Genomic DNA, 22,599 nt, shown 5'->3' with positions numbered 1-22,599 from the left:
TGATGTCATCAACATATATAAGCATGACTAACATAATAGAATGTTGTTTGAGTATAAACATGGAGGAATCAGATCTACAACATATAAATCCAAGATGTAGGAGGTATTGGGAGAGTCTTTCATACTAGGCGTGTGGGGCTTGTTTTAGGCCATATAAGGATATGTTAACACACACTAGTGAGGGCTGTTTTGGTCTTGGAAGCCTCATGGTTGTTACATGTACACAATTTCTTTAAGCGTTCCATGGAAGAATACATTCTTCACATCTAGTTGTCTTAAGGTCTAGTTTGAGCTAGTAACAGTGGCAAGTATGATTCTTATTGTGGGGGCCTTAACTACGGGACTGAATGTTTCTTCATAGTCAAGTCCTTCAACTTGTGAGTATCCTTGAGCTACTAAGTGGGCTTTATACCTATCTATGGTTTCATCCTCCTTGAGTTTGGTCTTGAATATCCATTTGGATCCGATGATGTTCGTGTTGGTAGTTTAGGAACTAGTTCTCAAGTGTTGTTTTGAATGAGTGCTTGCATTTCTTCTTCCATTGCCACTTTCCAATGAGGAATATGAAGTCTTATCCTATAGGATTTTGGTTCTGAGATGTTATTAGTCGTGAGGAGAGATTGGTTTTGTTTGTTGTAGACTTTGTGTTGTGAATGGATTCGTATAGGTCAGGATCAAGGCTTGGATTTTGAGTTAACTTTCTTCTTGTGACCATGTGGTGGTTTTAGGGATGTTGACTTATGTTTTCAGAATGTGAAGCTCTTGACATTTCCTCACTATGTGTTCATGCAGAAGATAAATTTAAATCAACATACAATTGGTGACTAATGTCAGGAAGATAAAAAGAGAAAGATATTGCTCATTATGTGTTTCTTGAACATTTTGAGCTTCAATTGAGACATCATTTTCTGTATTAGTTGTTGTAGTGTTTTCTTGCTCAGCTTGAGCTACCTCTTGTAGTGTGTTGATCACTTCTTTGGTACTCTTTTTTGCAGTATGGTTGGGAAGTATCTCTACATCACAGTAGCGCCTATTATTTACTGATATTTCATTATCGGTTACTGCTCATCTTATATTTCCATGTTGTAGTTGTGTTCTCTCATGCGTGGTTGCTTGTTTATCTCCATTCGTTGAGGTATTTTCCCACACTTCAAAATCTGCAAACTCATTGGCTACAAGTGGTGTGTAATTTTTGTGGTGAGTATTGTTCATCAAATATTACATGACGAGAGATGTAAACTCTATTATTGTGTGGATTTAAACATCTATATCTGATAGCACACTTTGTGAGCTACATTTCATGAGATTTATATTGAAATTATTTGTTAGTTTCGTTTCTTTATGACAAATTTAAGCACATAAGATATATTTTACAGGAATAAAGTATCGGGAGAAAACAAGGCTTATTTGGATCAAAATGAGAGAAAAATCGGAATCAAAGTGACCAAGATGGAATAACAACAAGAATTGAAGCCAAAAACCCGAGAATATAGCCGCGGCGCTCCGAAGTTTAAATTTCGCGTTTTGTGAATAGTGTAGCGCCATGGCGCTGCTACGATAACTTTTTTTATAAAAATAGGGTTGTGCAGCCGCTAAGATGGAGGAGTTTGGGAGAGGTTTTTTGGCAATTTGCCTTTTCGGCCAATTTGGAGGGCAAGGAGACCATTGGAGAGCATAGAAAAGTTCTTTTCAAGGCTCGGGATCGTGGAGGTCGCTTCGGGAACAGACGATTGACACGTGGAACATAGTTTCTTCTCCTTTCCCTTAGTTTTTCTAGTTTTGTTATGGACTTCTCATTGTGATTTTATTGTTTTCCATTGAATATGAGAAGCTAAACCTCTTATCTTAGGGATTGATGTAGCCATTGAACTTTATGCATTGATTGTTTAGTTTTCTTGATTGAATGTTTATGAATGTGCTACTTATGCTTCTCTATGCTTAATGCCTTGAATCTACTGGCCATAGATTGATTGATTTTAGACTTGAAATCTTATGCTCGGGAGAGGTGGTTTAGAGTTAGAACTGGGATGCATAACTAAAGGGGTTTTAAGATCAGGGATTTAGAAGTCCTTTAGAGGACGTTAAAAGACTTGTTTATTAACGCTTTTACTTATTATAGAAACTAGATAGGATACTGGTTTCTCAATTGGTAAGGAGAATTTGCTTGCGCTCGGGATAGGTAGTTGAGATTTGAGAGTTCTTGGCCTATAGAATTAATAACTCGTTCAATCTTGAGTAATAGGTGAAATCAATTCCGTATGACCTTTCTCCTCATTGTTTTTATCTTTATTATTGCATGTTTATTTTCTTTAATTATATTCTCCCATTTGATTTTGATTCTCTAAATAAAACTGAGCGATTGTATCTGTGGTACTTGAGTGATCTAGAAACCCAATCCAGATGACGATATCGTTATTGACTTACCACTTTATTAAAGCTTGACACGTACACTTGCGGTAAGCAATTTCTGCTACAATAACTTTTGTGTATAGGGCTATATCCAATTAACACACATGGATGAGTTCTTTTTGAGAACTTATTTCTACCATAGTCTTAAAGATAAGGAAAACATTTTCACCCAAAAACCTTAATACTATTATACTTAGGAGCTTTTTTTAAAATTATTTTTGAGAAGGGATTTGGTCATTGAGGGACTTAGAACACATTCTATTGATCAGATAAATAGCAGTAAGAAAAAAATCTACCCAATATTTTAATAGAACATTAGATTGGAATAAAAGTGTCCAATAACGTGCCATATTCTATTATATGACGATGTTTTCTTTCGACCATCCCATTTTGTTAAGGTGTATAAAGGCAACAGAATTGATGGTGGATTCCACTTTCTACTATGAGGTTCTTAAATGCAAAGGATGTGAATTCTCCTCCTCCATCACTTTGAAAGACTTTGATTTTCGTGCCAAATTGGTTCTCAACTAACATTTTGAACTTTTTAAAGCAAGAGAAAAAATCTGACTTTCATTTGAGTGGGTATAATAAGTAAATCTTGAAAAATCATCAACAAAAAATGCATAATATTTAAAGTTTTGACAAGATATAATAGGGTCTAAGCCCCATAAGTCACAATAAATCTTATCCAAAGTAAATAAACTAAAATCATTTATAGAATTGAAAGGTAGTATGCAGCTTTTCCCTATTTGACAACTCTCACAAATCTTCTCTGATTTCTTCCAGCAGCCTACATTTATCCGACTTTGTTCACACAAAGTTTTGAGGGATTTCTCATTGACATGACATATCCGTTTATGCCATAGAGAAACATCATAACTTTTCTGTGTTGTTGCTATTACAAAGGCTTCCAGTTGCTATTTTGTTCATCCAATGCATACAGTCTCTCCTTTTTACTTCCTTTAGCAAGTATCTGACCATGCTTGTTCTTTATAACAAATTTATTAGCATGGAAAGTAATTGTGCAATAATTATCTTTTGTAAGCTTGCTAATGGAGAGTAAATTTTTTTCCATTCTAGGAACAGTCAAAACATTTTTTAGTTTTAGATCTTTAAACTTATTTGTTATTAGTTATTGTTCCTTGTCCTATGAGATATATCAAGCTGATTGTCATTTCCTACAAAAATCTTCTCATGTCTTTTATAAGGTTGATAGTTGAGGATCTTTCTTGGGTTATTTAAGATGTGAGATGTGGCCCCAGAGTCAGCATACAACAATGGATCGACTCCTTCGTTGAGATTCAATACGGCTAGAGCTTTTGGAACATTCTCTGATTGGAATGAGTGGTCAAATCTATTCCAACATTCTAGTGTTGTATAGTTTCCTTTGCCACAAATCTGACACATTATTTTGTCCATTTTATAACATGAGGAGTTAACAAACCTGAGTCAGCATTTCTCTTTAGGAAGATGTGTTTTTCCATGGGCTTGTGTAGTTGGTAGATTTTCCTTGTGGAGATCTTCTTCCTCTAGAACAGAATATTCTTCCTCTGCCTCTTCCGTTGTGAGCACAAAACGCTTGGTTGTGGTCTAGTTATGATGCCTTTTCTTCCTCTATATCGGCATTGACCATTACCTGATGTGCCTTTAAGAGCTAGAATGAATTCATTGTAGGTTGGGTATGGAGCTCTGGATAGCATTGCTCTCTTCAATCCTTGGCATTTTGTCCCCAAGCCTCTAGCTACATGGAATACTTTTATGAGGTCATCCATCGGTTTCTTCATAGCTGCAAGTTGATCACATTGAGATTTAATTTTCTCTAAGTATTCATCGAATGAGAGACTTTCCTTTTTCAGACTAAGAATAGCTTCATTTAAGTGGATTTCATTCAATTTTGTCACAGTAAGGAGTTGTTCTTCTGGTGATTTCCACATTTTGTAAGTTGATTTCGTTCCTTCAATTGTCGCCAACACTTCCTCAGTTATGATGCCTAGAAGCCATGAGGTTAGAAGGTCAGCATTATTGAGCCAAATGTCGTATCGAGGATTTGGAGTAGTTTCTCCATCTTGTCTGTCAAGAGAATTTCTCGTTCACTGCTTTCCTTGAGATGATGTTCAATCCCAAGACTTCTCACCAATGGTATAACTTGTGACTTCTACGATAGGTAATTGGAGGCACTCAACTTTATGGAGATTAAACTTGAGCATTAGTGGGAGGATTGGATTGTGAGTGCTGTCTCTGATTTTGTCATAGTGAAACGTTGCGAATTCGATCGGTGTTATACTCTTGCTTGATACCATGAAAAAATGGATGATAAACTAAGCTAGGATTTCTTGAAGCCTTAACAATCAGTATGTAAAAAAGACAGCAAAAAAAATGCTTTTGTTGTAGACTAGCTAGTTTCAATTATCAAAATGAAAACAAATATGTTTCCAAAAAAGTTGTCACTGCTCGAAAGAGAAAAAAAGTGTAAATATACAATATGACAACACACTTGCTTGAGCTAAGTAAGGTAAATTTCCAACGGCTAGGGGTAAATTAAAAAGTACATAAATGATGTATCAAGGGGGACTTGACTTGTCGTGGCTTGATCACTCAATACTTATTTTCGATCTTACATTGCTTCACCCATGACAATGCTTTTAAATATTCGGCAACATTCATTTGTTTTACGTTATTTATATATTGCCTTCGGAGTAAATTAGTATTCAACAATGAACATTCTAGAAATTAAATCATGAGACTTACAGTAAATCTAAGAAAATGAGTTATCATTTTTTTTTCTCAAAGGAAAAATGAATTATATGTTGATTACCCCTTTCTTGACTTCAATAGCTTGAAAAAAGTAAAGAAAAAAAAACAAAAACATTCAATGGAAAGGAGAACATAATAGAAGGTTAAATTTTAAACTTTGAGGAATGGGTTAAATTTTCAGTAAAATTATAGAAGGTTGCGTGAGAGAAGGGAATTAAGTTGGTTGGAGAGAGAGGTTAATCGCACATATATTCATAGTATATATATTTGAATTAATCGTAGGTGTTTGGAAGATTTTAATCGTGGATATCGATCATAATCACAAAAAGATTTTAATTGTGGTAACCACAGAAATCTGTCTATGAAAATATCAAATGTCAATATAGGTATAGATAAAAAATTCGTAAGATAATTTCTATCTAAAAATATCGATAAAATGTCAATGTAGATATAGATAAAAAAATTCGTAAGATATATTTAAATTAATAGATAAGCATTTTACTTTATTCTAAATAAGTTTAAAATATTTAATATTAATATTATGTATATATTGGTGATATTTTGTTGATATATTTCATAGTTTGACGATTTTTTTTTCACAATACTATGAAAATATCAATTTATCTCTCATATCAATGTCAACCTCATGAAAATGTCGACATCTGTGTTAGTTATTTTTTATTTACTTTTTGTAAATAAAATTTAAATTAAAATTTAGGTTGTTATAAATGTAATATAATTTAAGTTTAAAAATACGTAAGTCACGTTTAGTTTTTTAATGTCAATTTTAGTTTCTTACTTTTTAATTTTTGTTTTTTCATTTCCTCATCTTTCATTTTCATTTTTATTTTTTTATTTCATTAATTTCTTTCGATGTTGCTACACTTCACTCACTACATTTATTGAAATGTAGTCGGGGTTGTCAAAATAGGGATGATCCTTTCCTAACTGAAGATGAAAGAGAACGCATTCTTTTGTCAATCTTTGAAGACAAATTGAGTGAGATGGAACCTATAATAAGATTAAAAGAGATCAGAAATAGTAAGCGCAGTATCTATCCATGCCATATTAGAGCACTCAAAGCCTTGAATCGGCAAAAATCCTTGAATCTTCGTTTCAGTTCCGTAAAGGGGTAAATATCCGGATTCATAGCCCATTGAATACCCGGTTCCCCCAGCGGAAGGAGTATACGCGGGCCTTTCGATACAATCAAATAGAAAGCCCCAAGGGCACCATATTCTAGGAGCCAACTTTTTTTTTCTCAAGATCAAGAGGTGATTTCGGAGAATCCACCAACCGACAAATCCGTAGCCCAGGTGACTCACAGCCTCCCTCTCGCCCAAATGAAATGGGATGAATTAAATCAATAAGCTTTTTGATTGATTCAGGGCGCTGCGAAACCTAATTCAATCAAGGCTAGGGGGGCTTACTTTTCCTGACGTTCGTATCTCTTTTTCCAATTTCGGTCTCGATTAGTTTACAAGATTGAATGGCTAATTTTCCTCCGGACCCTCGATTCGATTGTTTTCCAAGAATGTTGAGCCGGGTATGTAAGCCGTGTATCTGGGAGGAAGTTAAAAGAAGGGCTTTCGCTTTTTTGCACCATGTTTTGGTCTTGCAGCTATTTAAATTAAATAATAATAGAAAAAAAATTATAAATTTGTGTAAACTTGTGTTAAAGGGTTATGTATGAAATTTGTGTTAAAAATATAGAAACACCTTCAAGAGTTATGTATAAAACTTGTGTTAAAATATAGAGACAAAATAAACATTTTAAAGTAGAACAATCAAAATAAACCAAAATCAAAATAAACCAAAATAAAAAACCAAATGACGAAATTAGTATTTAAACTTATTATTTATTTATAATTCTCTTTTAAGAAACACATGACCTTATCAGAAAACTGCATCAAACTTCTACCATAAAAAGTATGAATCACATAATTAAAACATATTATACAAACATAATCATCGAGCTTCATCAATTTATTTACTTTTTACAAATTCAACAAAAGCCTAGTTAACAAGATGATTTCAAAAGGAAAAGAAAAAATTCGACACAACTAATCAACCATATTAGAAAGAGATGGAGCTCCAATCACACCATACAAGGTTCTTATTTAAGGTGAGACTCAATGTCTTTGGCGATGCCATTCATGAGATCGAGATATTGATAAGGATAAGGAGAACCATCGTCGAGTTTCTCATATTCTAAGGTTAGAACTACTAAACTATGTCTAGGACTCTTTGGTAGAACTTTATGTATTGCGTTGAAGGTTTTGTAATGCTTGAACACATCTCCTCCCAATCCGATTAGGGATACTGAGAGATTTTTGTCATCAAATTCCACTCGTTCTTTGAAAAGTTCATCCTTACCATCTTATCAAATTTTATCAAATTAAATGCAAAAACAAAGAGGGGTCAATTGCTTAGAATAAAAGAGGGTGTTCATGAAAATAAATAAATAAATAAATAAGGTCTCGTTTGATAACAATTTGGATTTTAGTCTACCGTTTTAAAAAGTTAAAATTTCATAAAAACACACCAAAAGTTCAAAAACAAAAACAAGTTTTTCAAAACTATTTTTCTTCCTTTGGTTTAAATTTTGAAAAAGTTTTTAACAAGTATATACCAAAACAAAAAATACATAGCTAAAAATAGTATTTACGAGCTTTAATATTTCAAAAATATAATAGAAAACCAAAAACGATATAGTTATCAAATATGACTTAACAAATCAGCATTGTTGTTATATATACCGATCTATACTTCGAGATCTTGATGTAGTGCCATGGCTATGGGTGTACCAAACACCCCATGAACTTCAACTTCTTGAATGATTTTGGAGAAAATCTTTGGGACATGGAAAGTTTCATTGTTGAAGACTTCGTGGTACTTCTCTGCCGGAGCATTTATTTCTAATTCACTAACTGACTTCCAACAAGAGACATGGTTTCAACTTCAACACTCTTAAATTGCTTCACACATACAATAAATACACAAGAGTGGCTTTCCTTATTGTGCAGCTCCAACATTGAATTTATATCATTATTATTTATAATTATTTTGATATAATTACTTGCTGAGGGATTGGATAACATGTCAATCGAAAACGGATCCACGTAGGGATCAAAGGCACGTGCCCTCTCTATTTAATAAAATTATATTATTGACTCTTTACAAGAATATGATGACTTTTTTGTCTGGTGGCTTACACGTGCGCCTCTGGTAAAATCCATGCCATGTAACTCTGTCCTTGGTTCAAATCTCAAAGCTTTAAAAACTTGAATTTCTATTATGAAAAATGGAACATGTATTTTTCATTTAAAGCAAATAATTTAGAATTCTGTATCTCGGTAGTTATTGGATGAGAATACATTATATTTTTTTAATGAATTCAAATTTATTGAATAAATTACGAAATAATGACAAATTTATAATGTTGTACTCGTTAACTTTGTTTCTTATTCGGTCCCTATCAATCGATAAAGACCCGACAAAATTTGTTTGGGCAGTGATAGATTAGTTTATCAAATGGGTTGAGGCTAAGCTATTAGAAACTAAATCAGAAGTTAAAATTAGAAATTTTGTTTGCTAGAACATAATATGTGAATTCGGAATTCTGTATATGTCAATTATATGTCCATTATAGATAATGGACGATAGTTAGACAATGCAAAATTTAAGGAATTTTATTTGGAACTTGGCATTAAATATGTGAGTTCGTCACGAATTTATCCCCAGGCAAATAGGTAGGTGGAAGCCATTAATACAATTTAGAGATAGGACTGAGCTAACGCCCGAAAACCTAAAGGGTCAAAAAGGAGGAAAAGTTGTCAAGTGTCTTGTAGTCCTATCGAACTAGACCCTGGGGTTTGAGAAATGAAATCCTCATGTGATAGCATTCAACTCAAAAGCAATGGTTCCTATTGATATCGGCATACCAACTGAGCGGGTAGAAAGACTCTTTGATGAAGAGCAGAACAGCGAGGCTCTATTTTTAAATTTAGCTTTGCTTGAAGAATGGAGGAATGCCTAACAATGACGAGTTTCGATTGTTCAAATTTGGCTTGGTTCTGTTTTAGTTGGTATATTGGCCCTCTCGTGTTTCTTTTAGCTTGGCAGAATAGGTTGCAGCCCGTTTTGCAGCTTCTAACAGTCGAATCTCATCTTGAAAACATTTGACATTGCACCTCAGCAGTCCCGAAGCTCACAACAGCAGCTCCATGACATGTGAGAGGAAAGGCCTGTCAAAGAAAAGCACAGACAATATGACTCGACTTAAACAAAAAAAATAATAATAATAATACAATGTTAGAGTGTAGATTTACTCCATCGACTCCACTAAGCATCTGGTTGAGGTAATTTGTCATTGAGGTGTGTTCAACACCTTGAATCCGACTAGTGGCTTTTCTTCTGAATGTTCAGGAAACTTTATCTACCGCTTTGAGGACTTCTTCTCTGAGCACTTTCGTGACAAAAGGGAGATTGAGATGAAGGCTATTGTTCGCAAGAGAGCCCGATTCATGGCAGTCTTCCTCTGTAATACTTTTACCCTTGTCTTTTTCAGGAGTCTTCGATTGAGTCTCATTAATTCCATGTGGGATGCTGGGGGCTGTCAGTGAAATGTCATACCGAACGGTCCCTGACTGGACTATAATGGCAGGAGATGGAGTGATAACACAACTTTTATCTCGGTCTTTTGTTCCCTCCTATAAAGACTGACTTACTATGGCCTGATGCACTTTGTCTGGTTGTTGCAGCCACGTGTTGTTCGGTCTGAGTAGTCATATTTTGTTTGGTCACTACATTAAATATGCTCGACTATTCGGCTTGAGGGCGAGAAGTAAGGGGTTGAGAACCCATTTCACCAGTTTTGCAGAGATGTTTACGTTTGTTGGCAAATCTGGAAGCCGGACGAGATGACATGTCTACTAACATGAGAGAGATGAGAAAATAACTCAAAAGAAAAAAAAAACAACAGAATACAAGTTACAGTTGAAGAATAAGAAGATAGTGGTTTACCTCTTTCGATTGTGGGTGAAGCCCATAATTTCTCAAATTTTCGTTGGTCAGGAGAAGTTCTTTGTAGTAATCTTTGACTGATAGTGTTGCACACCCAGCCAATATTGACCTTGACTCTTTGATCAGAGCAGGCGGAGGGTCAATTAGGGTTACAAAACCGAATACGCAATCAATAGTGAGATAAAATCTGTAATTCATATGCAATATAGAAACTTACTCAATGTGCTACATTCAGTTGGAACTTCACATAATGGGGCACCGTCGGAGTTTAGAGCCAACCATTCCAAAAAAATGTCGAACTATTTTTCCTTCCAATTTTAATGGAAGTTGGTCCATTTACAATGAAAGTGAACACCTTCTTCGTATTAAGTCTGTACAATAGGGTGGCTATCTCCTTTTGACACCACATAGATAAAATCGATTGGGTGCCCTAGAATACTTCTCGACAATGTGGGTCACCAACAATTGTTCTATGGAGAGAATATCAAATCCAACTTTACTGAACCTCCACCATAAATACCAAAACCCTATTAAAGTACTCCATTCATTTACTAGGAAGGGGCTATATTGTTGATATTGTAGAGAAATAGTTGAGCTAAAAGATGTAGAGGAAGACGAACCCCATATTCTAAAATTTGTGGGTAGAAGTTAATCCATCCCGTAGGAGGTTTCTCAAATTGTTTCACCCTCAAGTGGCACCCAAGTTCGATATTGTCTGGGATGGAATAGGTAAAGGAAATTCCTCACGACAGGTCGATGGACTACAGTTCAAGCTAGGGTTACGACTACGATCGAAATAAAAGCAAGAAGGGGCTCTAGACCTAGGGGCGTTAGTGTCAAAAACATTCATCCTAGCCATCTAACCCACATAATTCTAGAAAAAGAAGCAAAAGACAAAAGGAATTTGGGTTAGAAATTACCTAGAAGGAGGGAAAGTGCAAAGAGATTCGAGCAAGAAGAAAACACCCTCGACGAACTTTGGGGATGATTTGAGAAGTGAGGAGTCAATTTATTTATGAATCTAGTAAACTATGTGATGGCAAGCGAAATGATCGGTTGAGATTTAACCCTAATGGAGTGCGTTTTGAATATGTTGCTTATTGAGCATTTGTTGTCCGTAGACACGCAGTTGTCAATCTCGAAGAGGGTCCTACATGAATTGATGACATAGATAATTTGACTAACGTGTAGTGATCAACTTTCAAAAAATTGAAATAATTTAAATATCCCAAAATGAGGGCTAATGATGGAGGTCAAATTCCAAACAAAGTACACGTCATCATTAGAGAGATAGTTCAACTCTACTCGTATTAAGCAAAGGGATATATAGTTCGGCTCTACACGTATTAAGTAATCAACTAAAATATATCGAACAATCACAATCCCTATTAGTATTTGCCGAACAATACTTATGTCCATGAATAATAACTGCTCAATTGCACCTCTTGTCGCTTTGCATAATTGTTGCTTGAGATCTTGCTGTAATCGTTGAGTGCGTACGATCTTCATAAGACGTCCAAATCGTCGTCTCTTTCAAATAAAAATCGCCTTCTCTTTCAAATAAATATCAAAATAATTGGGCAGAAAGGTACCCGAACATTGAATTACAAATCCGAATTCTCCTTAGTTATTCCATTACAGACAAACGCATCAAAGTCATAATTCTTGTTTGTTTTGCAGGATTTCGAGAACTTTTGAAGATTTTGATGCTTTAATAACTTTTTAGCTAAAACAGATACCGTAAGTTTGACTTTTTTTTTAAGTATGTTTTACATTATATTTAAGTTCAATTTTAATTTGAATGGTGCTATTTTTATAAAATTTCCTTCAAAGGAAAAATTAGTTTTTTTAAACAATAAATGAGTTACCTTGTTTACCCCTAGACTTCAATAGCTTGATAAATAATAAAAATATTCGATGGGAAGGATGGAACATTAACTTTAGAGGTTGGAGAGATAGGTTAAGGTCATGTTTACTAGGAGGAAATGAGAATCAATTTTTTCATTTTTTAACGGTGTTTACTAAATTATAGGATTGGAATCATACCGTGGGTCTCACCTCAAACTTGACAATGTCATTCCCTAAAAAGGGATCTCATTCCTCCCCTGCATCTTAATCAATCTCATTTACATTCTTTTATTTCGTACACCACACACATTTATTAAAGTTATTTTATTAGTTTTATCCTTTCTCTCATACATTTTTTAATTCATTATTTTATATACTTTTATTACTTATTTTTATTTATATTACTGATAACTTTTCTTCTCATGAAAACTTATGCATTTTATTATAAAAGGTTATAAATTTACATTTAATTTTTAAAATTTTAAATTTTACTTTGTTATTATTAATTAATATGAATGAATTTTTTAAAATAGAATTCACTGTTATTGAATATTAAAAGAATGAAATTTAATAATATTTTATATTAAATGACGATTCTTCTGATAAAAAAGTATTTTAGTTGATGTAATTTTACAAAATAAATTAAAATTTATTATTATTTTAATTAAAAAGGATGAGCATGTTTGTAGTTATCAATAAATAACAAAAGGGTACACTAGTAACTTTTATAAATTTGATTTTGACGATTTTAGGCAATTTTAGTAAACAATATGAAAGGAATTCTGATTCCGGTTTCATAAAATTTTTGATAAATAACATCAAAAGAATACCATTTTAAGGATCCCATAGATAAAATAAGAGATCTAACAAGGGTTTGTAATATAGATGGGTTGCTCCTCTTATTCCCAATTAGTTTTGAAATGTAACCCTATAAATATTAATATAACATTATCATTTCGATTGATTTTTATTCCCATTCATTCTCATTGTGATTGTTGGTAAATAAACATGGACTAAATCTTTCAATAAAATTATAAAAGATTGTGTGAGAGAAAGGAAATTAATTTGGTTCGAGAGAGGAAGTCAATCACATATATATTCATAGTATATTGGAACTTATTTTTTAGTAAAACATGTAGGAGTGAGGATTCTAACTCACGAACTCCCGGTCGAAATTAGATATTGTAAAAATAAATCACTGTAGAAAACAAATCGTAAGATGAGATCAAGAAGAAAGAACACAATAGTTTATAGTGGTTCCACCAAGTTGGTGTACATCCACTCTTCAATCAATATCTCAAGCTTCTATTAAGAAATGGTGTAAAAATACACCCTCCAGCACACATTGGAAGAACACCCTCCCCTTCTCTCAAAGGCTCAAAAATTCTCTGTAATTTTTCACTCTCTCACTCAGTAAATGGGCTCAAGGGATAATGGGCCCAAGCAAAAACATAAAGGGCCAAGAGTTAATTCTTAAACAAATTTGCTCAAGTGTCATTTGCATCACAGATATCTTTTAACTGGTTGACACTCATAGTTTATCTAAATTAATTGTAGGTGTTAGTTATTTTTTATTTTACTTTTTGTAAATTAAAATTTAGGTTGTTATGAATGTAATATAATTTAGCTTTAAATACTATGGTCACTGTACCTTCAGTTTTAGTTTATTAGTCTATATACTTTCGGTTTTAGTTTATTTGTCTATGTATGTACTCTCAAAATGTCAATTTTAGTTTCTTACTTTCAAATTTTTTTCAACCATTTTAATCTTGTACTTTTGATTTGGTGTTTGAACTTTTGAAAAATGATCATTTTTTGTTCTTTCATTTTTATTTTTTTATCTCATTTATTTCCATCATAGTTCGTGACACTTCACTTCTGGAAATGTAATAATATTAAAGAGTTTCCTTGAATATAGAATTTGTGTGTTAAAATTTTCAAATAGAAAGCTAAATGATCCCTTTTTAAAAGTGCGTGCACCACAGTAAATTTTTTGACATTACAACGACTAAGATGTAAAACATCTAAAACTAGATTGATCAAAATGAATATTTTAAAATTATAGAGATCAAAATAAACAAAATAAATGGTACAAAGACTAAAATAGTATTTATACTTGTAACTACCTTTTAAAAAACACAAGATCCTATGAGAAGAGTATATCAAACTTCTATCGTAGAAACTATGAATCAGATAAAATAAAACATATTACATAAACATAATCATCGAGCTTCATCAATTTATTTACTTTTTACAAATTGAACAATTAAAAGCTAACAGATGACTTCAAAAGGAAAAGAAAAACTTCGACACAACATAATCAACCGTATTAGAAAGAGATGGAGCTCGAACCGTGCCATACAAGGTTATTATCTAACCTTCTTTTTTAAGGTGAGACACAATGTCCTTGGTGATACCATTCATGAGGTCGAGATATTGGTAAGGATAAGGAGAACCATCATCGAGTTTCTCGTATTCTAAGGTCAGAACCGCCAAACTATGTTGAGGACTCTTTGGTACAACTTTATATGTTCCGTTGAAGGTTTTATAATGCTTGAACACGTCTCCTTCCAATCCGATTAAAGTTACTGAGAGATTTTTGTCATCAAATTCCACTCGCTCTTTGAAAACTTCATCCTTACCATCTTATCAAATTACATGCACAAACAAAGAGAGGTGAATTGCTTGGAATAAAAAGAGGGTCCTTAATGAAAATAAATAAATCAATAAAGCCCCATTGTTTTTAATTTTTTGTTTTTTTAAAAATTAACGTTTTTTAAAAACAGATCTTAACTCTCAGCCAAAATAAAAAAAAAACAAGTTTTTCAAAATTACTTTTCTTAATTTTTAAGATTTTGCTTGAAAGTTTTTAAAAGACATATATCAAAACAAAGAAATACATAGGTGAAACTTGAGAATATTATTTATAAGCGTTATTTTCACAAACAGAAAATCAAAACAAAATAATTTTCAAACGGAACTTAATAAATCTATCGTTGTTGTTATACGAACCGACGCGATACTTCCAGATCTTGATGGAGCCATGGCCATGGGTGTCCCAGTCACCTTCATGAACCTCAACTTGTTGGATGAATTTGGGTGAGATCTTGGGAACATGGAAAGTTTCATCTTTGAAGAGTCTGTAGTACTTCTCTGCAGGAGCATTTATTTCCAATTCACTCACCAACTTCCCAACAAGAGACATGGTTTCAACTTCAACACTCTCTTAGATTGCTTCACACACACCACAAATACACAATAATTAATAGTGGCTTCTCCCCTTTTTATACACATCCAGCATTGAATTTATTTAATAATAATTTTTATAATTTTTTTTTACATAACTATGTGTTGATATAAAGATACAATACAATGTCAATCGAGGAATAGATCCACGTAGGAACCAAGGTTACGTGTCATCCCGACTTTGATTTAATTAAGATATATTATGAACTCTTTACAAGAATTTGAATTTTTGTCTGATGGCTTACACGTGCGCTCCGTAATATCCATGCAACCTTTATCCTTGGTTCAAATCTCAAAGCTTACATGTTTCAAAAAAAAAAAAAAAAGTTTCTCAAAGCTGACAAAAACTTGAATTTCTATTATAAAAAATGGAGAATACATTATATTTTTTTAATGAATTCGAATTTATTGAATAAAAATACAAAATAGTGACACATTTATAATATTATAGTCATGATCTTTTTTCTTATTTAAATTATTTATATTAAAAAATTTTAATTTTGTAATTTTGTTGTACTCAACGTAAAAAAGTAAAGAAATTTACTTTTATTAAAAAAAATTTACTAAATATTTCAAGTTTTATTATCTTTTTTCTATATTTAAATTGGTAATTCAATCATATTTTATTTTGAATAAGTCATATTTGTTTTACAACATTTTTTAGTATTTATACTAAACAAACAAATATCATACATAAAATTTATAATAGTTTATTTTTCAATATTACCTAATTTGAATGTTCATGATAAGTGTGTCATCCAAAATTATATTTGGAAAAAAAATTATTTTTTACCTCTAAACTAAATAAGTTGTATATCAATTTTGAGCCTAAACTTTCAATTTTATCCTTTGAACCCCGAACTTAGATAAGTATGGTAATTTTTACTCTATTAATTTCCGCTCATATTTGTCAGATTAATACAAACAAAGAAAAATAAGTTAAAAATTCATTGATTTAATAAAAATCAATATTTGTCCAAATTAAGTTGATTAATGGACAAAATCAACAATTAAATAATTACGCCAAAATTTACGGCTTAAAAATAAAAAAAATAACTCTAATTTAGTTTTTGTTTGAATCCTATTAACTTCGTACCAAATATATGTTTTATAATTTATTTGACACATATGAGAGTAACTTTTTTTAACAATAAAATTGCAACACTTTTAAAGTTTAGGTGATTACCAAAGTTTAATGTGTAATTTGATGAAATTGAAAGTCCAGGGAAAATTGAGATGTATTGCCAAGTTCAGCATTAAGGTTAATTTTTTTCCCATTTCATTTGTATTAATTTGTACCCCAAGTTTGTTATAATAAAAAATGTTAATATATATTTGCTAATTGTAATAATAATAATTGCCAACCTAACTATAAGTCAACTAATTAAGACATATAGCTTCGATTTAATATAAATTTTTCAAGTTTGTCACATGAAATTTTGTCTCTTTTGACCTACAAATTTGTCACATTCACAGCCTAAAATGTCTCCTCTCTTCTTAATTATTTTGGTTCCCTCTTTATTACCCCTACCTTATCTCGATGATATGAAGTGAAATAGTTGGATAAACTCAATGTTGCTTATGTCAAGGTGAGCATAGCTTAGTGGTAATTGACATATATTTCTAATTAAGAGGTTGTGAGTTCGATCCCCCACTCCTACATATTGTACTAAAAAAAATGTAATTTTATTTCTTCTTACATGATCTACCAGGTATTTATGGATTCGACATCAACATGAGGAATAAAATGACATTTCCATAATATTACAGAATCGACAAAATATGAAAAATATCAACAAAATTTCACTAATATAGATATATAATATTAATATTAATATTTTAAACATTTTTATAAATAGTAAAAGAATTATTTGTTAATTAAAATATTATTTTCGAATTTTTATTTTTATAATTTTTTTTAGAAATATTCACTGACATCGATATCTTATGGATATTGTTTGGGGATGAAAATATCGTGGACACGTGGAGGACGCTCAGTGGTGTTTAGAAATAAAAGAATATTCTAGGTCCACCTCGAACTTGCCGACGAGACACGATTTGTCCATATACAAGGCTAAGTGTAAAGGCAAGGGTTCGACCTGAACGGGTTCGATCTGCTCAAACCCGACAGGTTCGACGTGACGAAAGACAGGGATAACCGCCGGTCGTGAGTGCTGTCGGACCCACCACCTATAAATAGAGGGCCTTATTACACGCTCAGGTATCGAATCTCGCCTCGAACTTAATATTGAGTCCGACCTATACTGACTTAAGCGTTGGAGAGTTTGCCCCCCTTGTGCAGGTTCACTCCAAGATTCAGGTTGGGTCGGAGACCGGGTCCGAGCTAGATTCGTGAATTGCGTTGTGCAACTCCTTGCATAAACATTTGGCACCGTTTGTAGGAAAGTACAATTTAAGTCATCCCGATCTAAGAAACATAAACAAAGATGGTTCAACCGGCGAGCTCAACCAACACAGCAGACCGAAGATCTCTGGCTGATAATAGTGGCCAAAGAGAGATGGAGGCGAAAGTGGCAGAGGATCAAATTCCGGAAGGCCTAGGAACCGAACAGCTCCGTAGGTCGGCACGCATCACCACACTAGTCTTGCCACCAGCACATCTAAAACCTACTAAGACCAACCGTGGCCGAGGTGGTGCCTCCAGAAGAGCCACTCGAGGAGCAACACCAGCTCCTAGTAGGGAGAATTTTGATGCCCTCCAGAAAGAAATGGAGGCAATGCGCGCCCAGATACGCACCATGGAAGAGATGTACAATGAAATGGTGCAAGCTGCTGGTGCTACGTCTCGATTTGAAGACCAAGTGGTGCATGAGGAAGTGCACGTGCAAAGGGATCTGCACCTCAATCCAATCGACGAAGAATACCCGAGGGGCGATGAAAATGTGGAGTATAGTCGCCAGAAGAACGATCTTCGCGACCATCTTAACAGAAAGAGAAGCTCGTCCCACCGAGGTGGACGAACCCCAACATGCTCGCACAAGAACTCCAACCAGCAGGTCGAATCCTCCTATAACCCAATAGTTCCTGAAGGAATGATTACAAAGGAGGAGTTCGACCAGCTCAAGAGCAAATTTGATGCTCAAGTTGAAGCCTTAAAGGCAAGGTGCAAGGTGAAAGAAAGTGCATTTGATGATGGCGACTTGGGAGAATCGCCATTCACCTCGGATATCTTGGAGGCTCCAATCCCCCCAAAGTTCAAAACTCCCACTATGAAGCCATATGATGGGTCTAAGGACCCAAAAGATTACGTTGAGGTCTTTGAAGGCCTCATGGATTTCCAAGCGGCAACAGACGCCATAAAGTGTCGCGCCTTCCAGATCGCGCTAACCGGCAGCGCGCTCCTGTGGTATAGAAGACTGCCGGCTAGGTCGATCTCGACCTACTCATAGCTGAGGAAAGAGTTTATTAGTCAATTCTCTTATCGGCACTACGACAGAAAAACAACGACTCACCTTACCACCATCAGACAGAAGGAGGGTGAGACGCTTAGAGAATATGTCACCAGGTTCCAGGAGGAGCAGCTGAAAGTCGTGCACTGCTCCGATGACTCAGCCATGTGCTACTTCATCACCGGCTTGGCCGATGAGACCCTCACTGTGAAACTTGGAGAGGAGGCTCCAACTACCTTCGTCGAGGTCCTGTAAAAGGTGAAAAAAGTTATTGATGGGCAAGAGCTTCTCCAGACCAAGACTGGCCGATCAGAGAAGAAGATCGACCAGAAAAAGTCCGGCCAAGACAAAGGAAAGGCCGATTCCAAGTCCAAAGACAAGGGGTCATTCTCATCTAGCAACAAGACGGATTATCGCAAGTCAGACAGCGGTTCCAACAGAGGCAGACCTTACGAACGATATACTCCAACCACAATTCCCATCTCGGAAATACTTACAAACATTGAAGAAACTGGGATGGAGAAACTCCTCAAGTGACCTGAGAAACTTCGAGGAGACCTAGAAAAGCGTAACAAAGATAAATACTGCCGTTTTCATCGTGACCACAGCCATAATACATTGATTTGCTGGGAACTCAAACGCCAGATTGAAGACCTCATTCAAGATGGCTATTTCAAAAAATTTCTTGGCAAACTAAGGTCTAACTCGGTAAAGAAAAAAGATGAAAAAAAGTGTTCAAGGACGCCACCTCGCCGAGATGACCGACCAGCGGTCATTAATACTATCTTTGGAGGCCCAAGTGGGAGCCAGTCTGAAAACAAAAGGAAAGAATTAGCTCGAGAAGCTAGGCGCGAGGTGTGCGTCATTAGGGAGCAGAAACCGACCTGCTTCATCACCTTCAATGATTCCGACCTGGAGGGGGTCCACTTGCCCGATAATGATGCACTTGTGATTGCACCTCTCATCGATCACGTCTTGGTTCGGAGAGTATTGGTAGATGGGGGTGCATCTTCCAATATTCTGTCTCTTACAACGTATCTTGCCTTGGGATGGATCAGGGCACAATTGAAGAAGAGTCCAACACCATTGGTTGGATTTTTGGGAGAATCAGTCTCCCCAGAAGGGTGTATTGACTTGCCGGTTACAATTGGGCAAGACAATACACAAGTCACGCAGATGGCCGAGTTCGTTGTGATCGACGGCAGGTCGGCCTATAATGCTATCTTTGGGAGACCTATCATCCATTCATTCTGGGTTGTTCCTTCAACGCTTCACCAAGTTCTGAAGTACTCAACTCCCGTTGGAGTGGGCACTGTCCGAGGAGAGTAGAAGACATCAAGGGAGTGTTATGCCTCTGTACTCAAAGGGTCATCAGTATGCGCCCTCGAAGAACAAACCAAACGGGCTGAAAAGCAAGAGTCAGAGGCCGACCTACCCAGACAAGGCAAGAGGGAGTTCTCTGCACCAACAGAGGAGCTCCAGCTTGTTCCTTTGCTCAGTCCTGAAAAACAAGTAAGCATAGGAACCAAACTGAGGGCCGCTGATAGGGAAGAATTGATCAACTTCCTCAGGTCCAACTCAGATATTTTTGCATGGTCCCACGAGGACATGCCTGGCATAGACCCAAAGATCATGGTGCATCGCCTCAACATAGATCCATCATTCCGACCTGTAAAGCAAAAGAGAAGATCTGTAAATAAAGAGAGGAGTGATGTAATTGTTGAGGAAGTAAACAAACTTTTGAAAGCTGAATATATAAGAGAAATTATGTATCCCGAGTGGCTCTCGAATGTTGTATTAGTTAAAAAACCTAACAGGAAGTGGAGAATGTGCGTAGATTTTACGAATTTAAACAAGACAAGTCCAAAAGATTGCTTCCCGCTGCCAAGGATCGACCAGCTCGTAGATGCAACAACCGGGCACGAGCTACTCATCTTCATGGATGCCTACTTCGGATACAACCAAATTAAAATGCATATGCCAGATCAAGATCATACCGCGTTCATAACAGACCAATGTCTGTACTGCTATAAGGTTATGCCCTTTGGCCTAAAGATCGCAGGTGCGACCTACCAAAGAATTGTCAATAAGATGTTCGCGAAGCAGATCGGTTGGAACATGGAAGTGTATGTGGACGACATGCTTGTCAAGAGCAAGCAGTCAAAGTCGCATCTCTCCGATCTGACTGAGGCCTTTGAAGTTCTACGGAAATATCAAATGAAGCTTAATCCAGCTAAGTGTGCCTTTAGAGTCTCCTCGGGTAAGTTCTTGGCTTCATGGTAAACAACCGTGGAATCGAAGATAACCCAGAGAAGATAAAGGCCGTGCTTGAGATGGAAGCACCCAAAACTATTAAGCAGCTTCAATGCCTCAATGGAAGGATTGCAGCCCTAAATAGATTCGTCTCGAGGTCAACTGATAAGTGCCTTCCTTTCTTCAAAGTTTTAAGAAAGAAAGGACCATTTGAATGGACGACAGAGTGCGAGCAAGCCCTGGATCAATTGAAGACTTACCTCTGCTTGGCACCGTTGCTAGCCATGCCTTTGCCCAGCGACAAGCTCCACTTGTATCTGGTGGTATCTGACAGTGCCGTCAGCTCGGCTTTAATCAAGCAGGAGGGAATACATCAAAGTCCAGTGTATTACACGAGTAAGGCCATGACCGAGGCCGAGACCAGATATCCACAAATGGAAAAGCTAGTTTTCGCCTTGGTTACCTCGGCCCGTAGACTTAGGTCGTATTTCCAAGCACACCCCATTGTGGTGCTCACTAATCTGCCCCTGAAGAATATCTTTCACAAGCCAGAGACATCAGGACGCTTGATGAAGTGGGCAATGGAATTGAGCGAGTACGATATCCAGTTCGAGCCCTGAACTGTGTTGAAAGGGCAAGTAGCTGCAGATTTCATTGCGGAGCTCACTCCACCATCCCTGTCCGCCAAGTCCGATCTCTCGTGGATGATCTACGTAGATGGATCTTCCAACAAGAGAGGGTGTGGAGCAGGAATTCTCTTGCTCGCACCAGACGGCTGCGGTTCGAGTAAGCCTTGCGTTTCAACTTCCGGACTTCAAATAACGAGGCCGAGTATGAAGCGCTTCTGGCAGGACTCCGTGTTGCCAAATGACTGGGGGCCACCCACATCAAGGTCTTCAGCGACTCCCAGTTGGTGGTAAACCAAGTTAAGAAGGAGTATCAAGCAAAAGACTCCCGGATGGAGAAATATTTGAGTAAAGTCAGATCGCACCTGGCTCAGTTCAAAACTTACGAGGTGAATCAAGTCCCAAGATCAGAGAATTCAAACGCAGATGCCTTAGCTAAATTGGCGTCAGCATACGAGAACGATCTGGCAAGATCGGTCCCGGTCGAGATCTTGGATAACCCGTCAATTCTGGAGCCGGACATGATGGATGTTGACACACCAACACCCTCATGGATGGATCCAATTGTAGAATTCATTAAAGGAAACCCACCGCAAGACTCAAAAGAATACAAGGACATGGCACGAAAAGCAGCTCGGTTCATACTCTGAGATGGAGCACTGTACCGACGCGGATTCTCCCTGCCTCTACTCAAGTGTGTAACTCCTGAAGAAGGGGATTACATTCTCAGAGAAATTCATGAAGGAGTGCGGCAACCATTCAGGAGCCAGGTCGTTATCGGCTAAGGTGGTTCAACAAGGGTATTATTGGCCCACCGTTGATCAGGATGCCAAACAGTTTGTGAAGACTTGCGATAACTGTCAACGTCTCGCAAACATTACTCACCAGTCTCCTGAACTACTCACCCCCATCTCGGCCCCTTGGCCATTCGCACAATGGGGAGTGGACATTATAGGTCCTTTTCCTCTAGGCAAAGGATAAACCAAATTCTTCGTTGTCGCTGTGGATTAATTCGCGAAATGGGCCGA

The 22,599-nt window shown here is 36.0% G+C and overlaps 1 protein-coding gene, 1 long non-coding RNA gene and 1 pseudogene across 2 annotated transcripts; all 3 read right to left on the bottom strand.

Moving 5' to 3' along the window:
* Nucleotides 1-7,279: 7,279 nt before the first annotated feature.
* Nucleotides 7,280-8,402, bottom strand: LOC111018301 (MLP-like protein 328; annotated as a pseudogene).
* A 456-nt stretch (nt 8,403-8,858) lies between these two features.
* On the bottom strand, nt 8,859-11,176 carry LOC111018327 (uncharacterized). The gene is made up of 4 exons (XR_002602387.2): nt 10,406-11,176; nt 10,189-10,304; nt 9,495-10,094; nt 8,859-9,410 (listed from the first exon to the last, which is right to left on the bottom strand). It is a non-coding gene; the product is annotated as an uncharacterized LOC111018327 (long non-coding RNA).
* Nucleotides 11,177-14,249: 3,073 nt separating this feature from the next.
* Nucleotides 14,250-15,310, bottom strand: LOC111018317 (MLP-like protein 328). Its single transcript, XM_022294357.2, has 2 exons — nt 15,049-15,310; nt 14,250-14,681 (listed from the first exon to the last, which is right to left on the bottom strand). Exons 1-2 carry the CDS (start codon nt 15,239-15,241, stop codon nt 14,410-14,412), a joined length of 465 nt encoding a protein of 154 aa, XP_022150049.1. The 5' UTR covers nt 15,242-15,310; the 3' UTR covers nt 14,250-14,409.
* Nucleotides 15,311-22,599: the final 7,289 nt, after the last annotated feature.

This window comes from Momordica charantia, assembly GCF_013281855.1.
Source record: "Momordica charantia cultivar OHB3-1 chromosome 9 unlocalized genomic scaffold, Mcharantia_2.0 BLBB01000009.1, whole genome shotgun sequence".
Classification (NCBI taxonomy): Eukaryota; Viridiplantae; Streptophyta; class Magnoliopsida; order Cucurbitales; family Cucurbitaceae; genus Momordica; species Momordica charantia.
Note: the sequence above shows the minus strand (reverse complement) of the source record. Positions and strands in the feature narration are given on the sequence as shown.